The 1,308-nt window shown below is 53.9% G+C and overlaps 1 protein-coding gene across 1 annotated transcript in view; it reads left to right on the top strand.

The window, feature by feature from the left end:
• The first annotated feature begins 1,117 nt into the window (after positions 1-1,117).
• The window catches only part of NAA25 (N-alpha-acetyltransferase 25, NatB auxiliary subunit), a 70,705-nt gene continuing 70,514 nt past the window's right edge, over positions 1,118-1,308 (top strand). Inside the window, exon 1 of the mRNA XM_077747988.1 lies at positions 1,118-1,175. Coding sequence (XP_077604114.1) covers positions 1,118-1,175 — 58 coding nt within the window. The remainder of the gene's footprint in view (positions 1,176-1,308) is intronic.

The following is a 1,308-nucleotide window of genomic DNA, read 5'->3' as shown; positions in this document are numbered from 1 at the left end:
ACCACCTAATATGCTATCTATTTTATTTGTGTCTCTTCCACTACAAGTAAAACTCTATTTACTCTTCCATGCCAAAAACGGAGCGTGGCACATAATAGGCATTCAGTAACTTTGTATTGTATGAATTGAATTACTTTTTCCCTCCAGTTTTATTAAGGTGCAACTGAGAAACGGATTGGTTTACTATTAATCTAGGATGCTTCTTAGCTGCCTGAGCCCCACGAAGGATGAAGGGATCCTGAACTTCTCAGGGAGATTAAAAAAAAAAATATATATATATATACACACACACATTTTAAATGTTTTTATTTATTTCTGAGAGAGCGAGAGAGACAGCGTGAGCAGGGGAGGGTCAGAGAGAGACGGAGACACAAAATCTGAAACAGGCTCTAGGCTCTGAGCTGTCAGCACAGAGCCCGACGCGGGGCTCAAACCCACAAACCGTGAGATCATGACCTGAGCTGAAGTCGGACGCTTAACCGACTGAGCCACCCAGTCGCCCTTCAGGCAGATTGTTAGTGTTGATAAACCTCTTTTTTTTTAAAGTTAGCTCCGTGCCCAACATGGGCCTCGAACTCCCGATTCTCCCCTACCCCCCGCCCCCTGAGATCAAGAGTCGTGTGCCCTACTGGACTGAGCCAGCTAGGCGCCCCTGATCAGCCCCCCTCCCCCTACTGTCCCCTGGGTCACTCTCTCAGAGGAGTTCCTAGTTCCCCAACAATTACTGAAAAACAAGTCTAACTCTTCCTCCTTCGGGTACAGAGCATAATCACAAGCAGGGGCAGCCGAGCCCCAACTTTGAGCAAGACTTTTCCTTTCCCTTCCTCACTACTTAGTACATGACTCGGAAGGGATTTCAATACCAACAGCCGCTTCTTCCAGCCAGGTTGACTCCATCAGCACCAGGGAGAAAAGTTTTCTATAGAAGACGCCACTGCGGTACCAACAAGGGTCCGGGGGGGTGAGGGGGGGGTGGGTCTTCCCTTTTTCCGCCGGCGCCTTTTGTCGCAGCTCCGTGACTATCGCGATAGAGGAGCGAGATCGGCGCTGGCCCTTTAACAGCCCCTTCCCGGGGGCCTGCCCCGCGCGTGCGCACTGCGGTTCTGCGCTTGTCATCATGGCGACGCGGGGCCATGTGCAGGACCCTAACGACAGGCGCCTCCGGCCCATTTACGGTGAGTGCCTGGGGCCAGCACGGTTGTCGGCCGAACGCGTCGAGGGCTGCTGAGGCCGGGGCAAAGGTCCTGGAGGGGCGCGGAGGGGGCGGGCGCGGAGTTGGCGGGCGCGGGGGACCGACCGCGCGGGCTG

The sequence above is a fragment of the Crocuta crocuta genome, unplaced genomic scaffold, assembly GCF_008692635.1.
Source record: "Crocuta crocuta isolate KB4526 unplaced genomic scaffold, BGI_CrCroc_1.0 scaffold29, whole genome shotgun sequence".
NCBI classification, from domain to species: domain Eukaryota; kingdom Metazoa; phylum Chordata; class Mammalia; order Carnivora; family Hyaenidae; genus Crocuta; species Crocuta crocuta.
The sequence above is the reverse complement of the archived record's forward strand: the minus strand, read 5'-3'. Positions and strand labels throughout refer to the sequence as shown.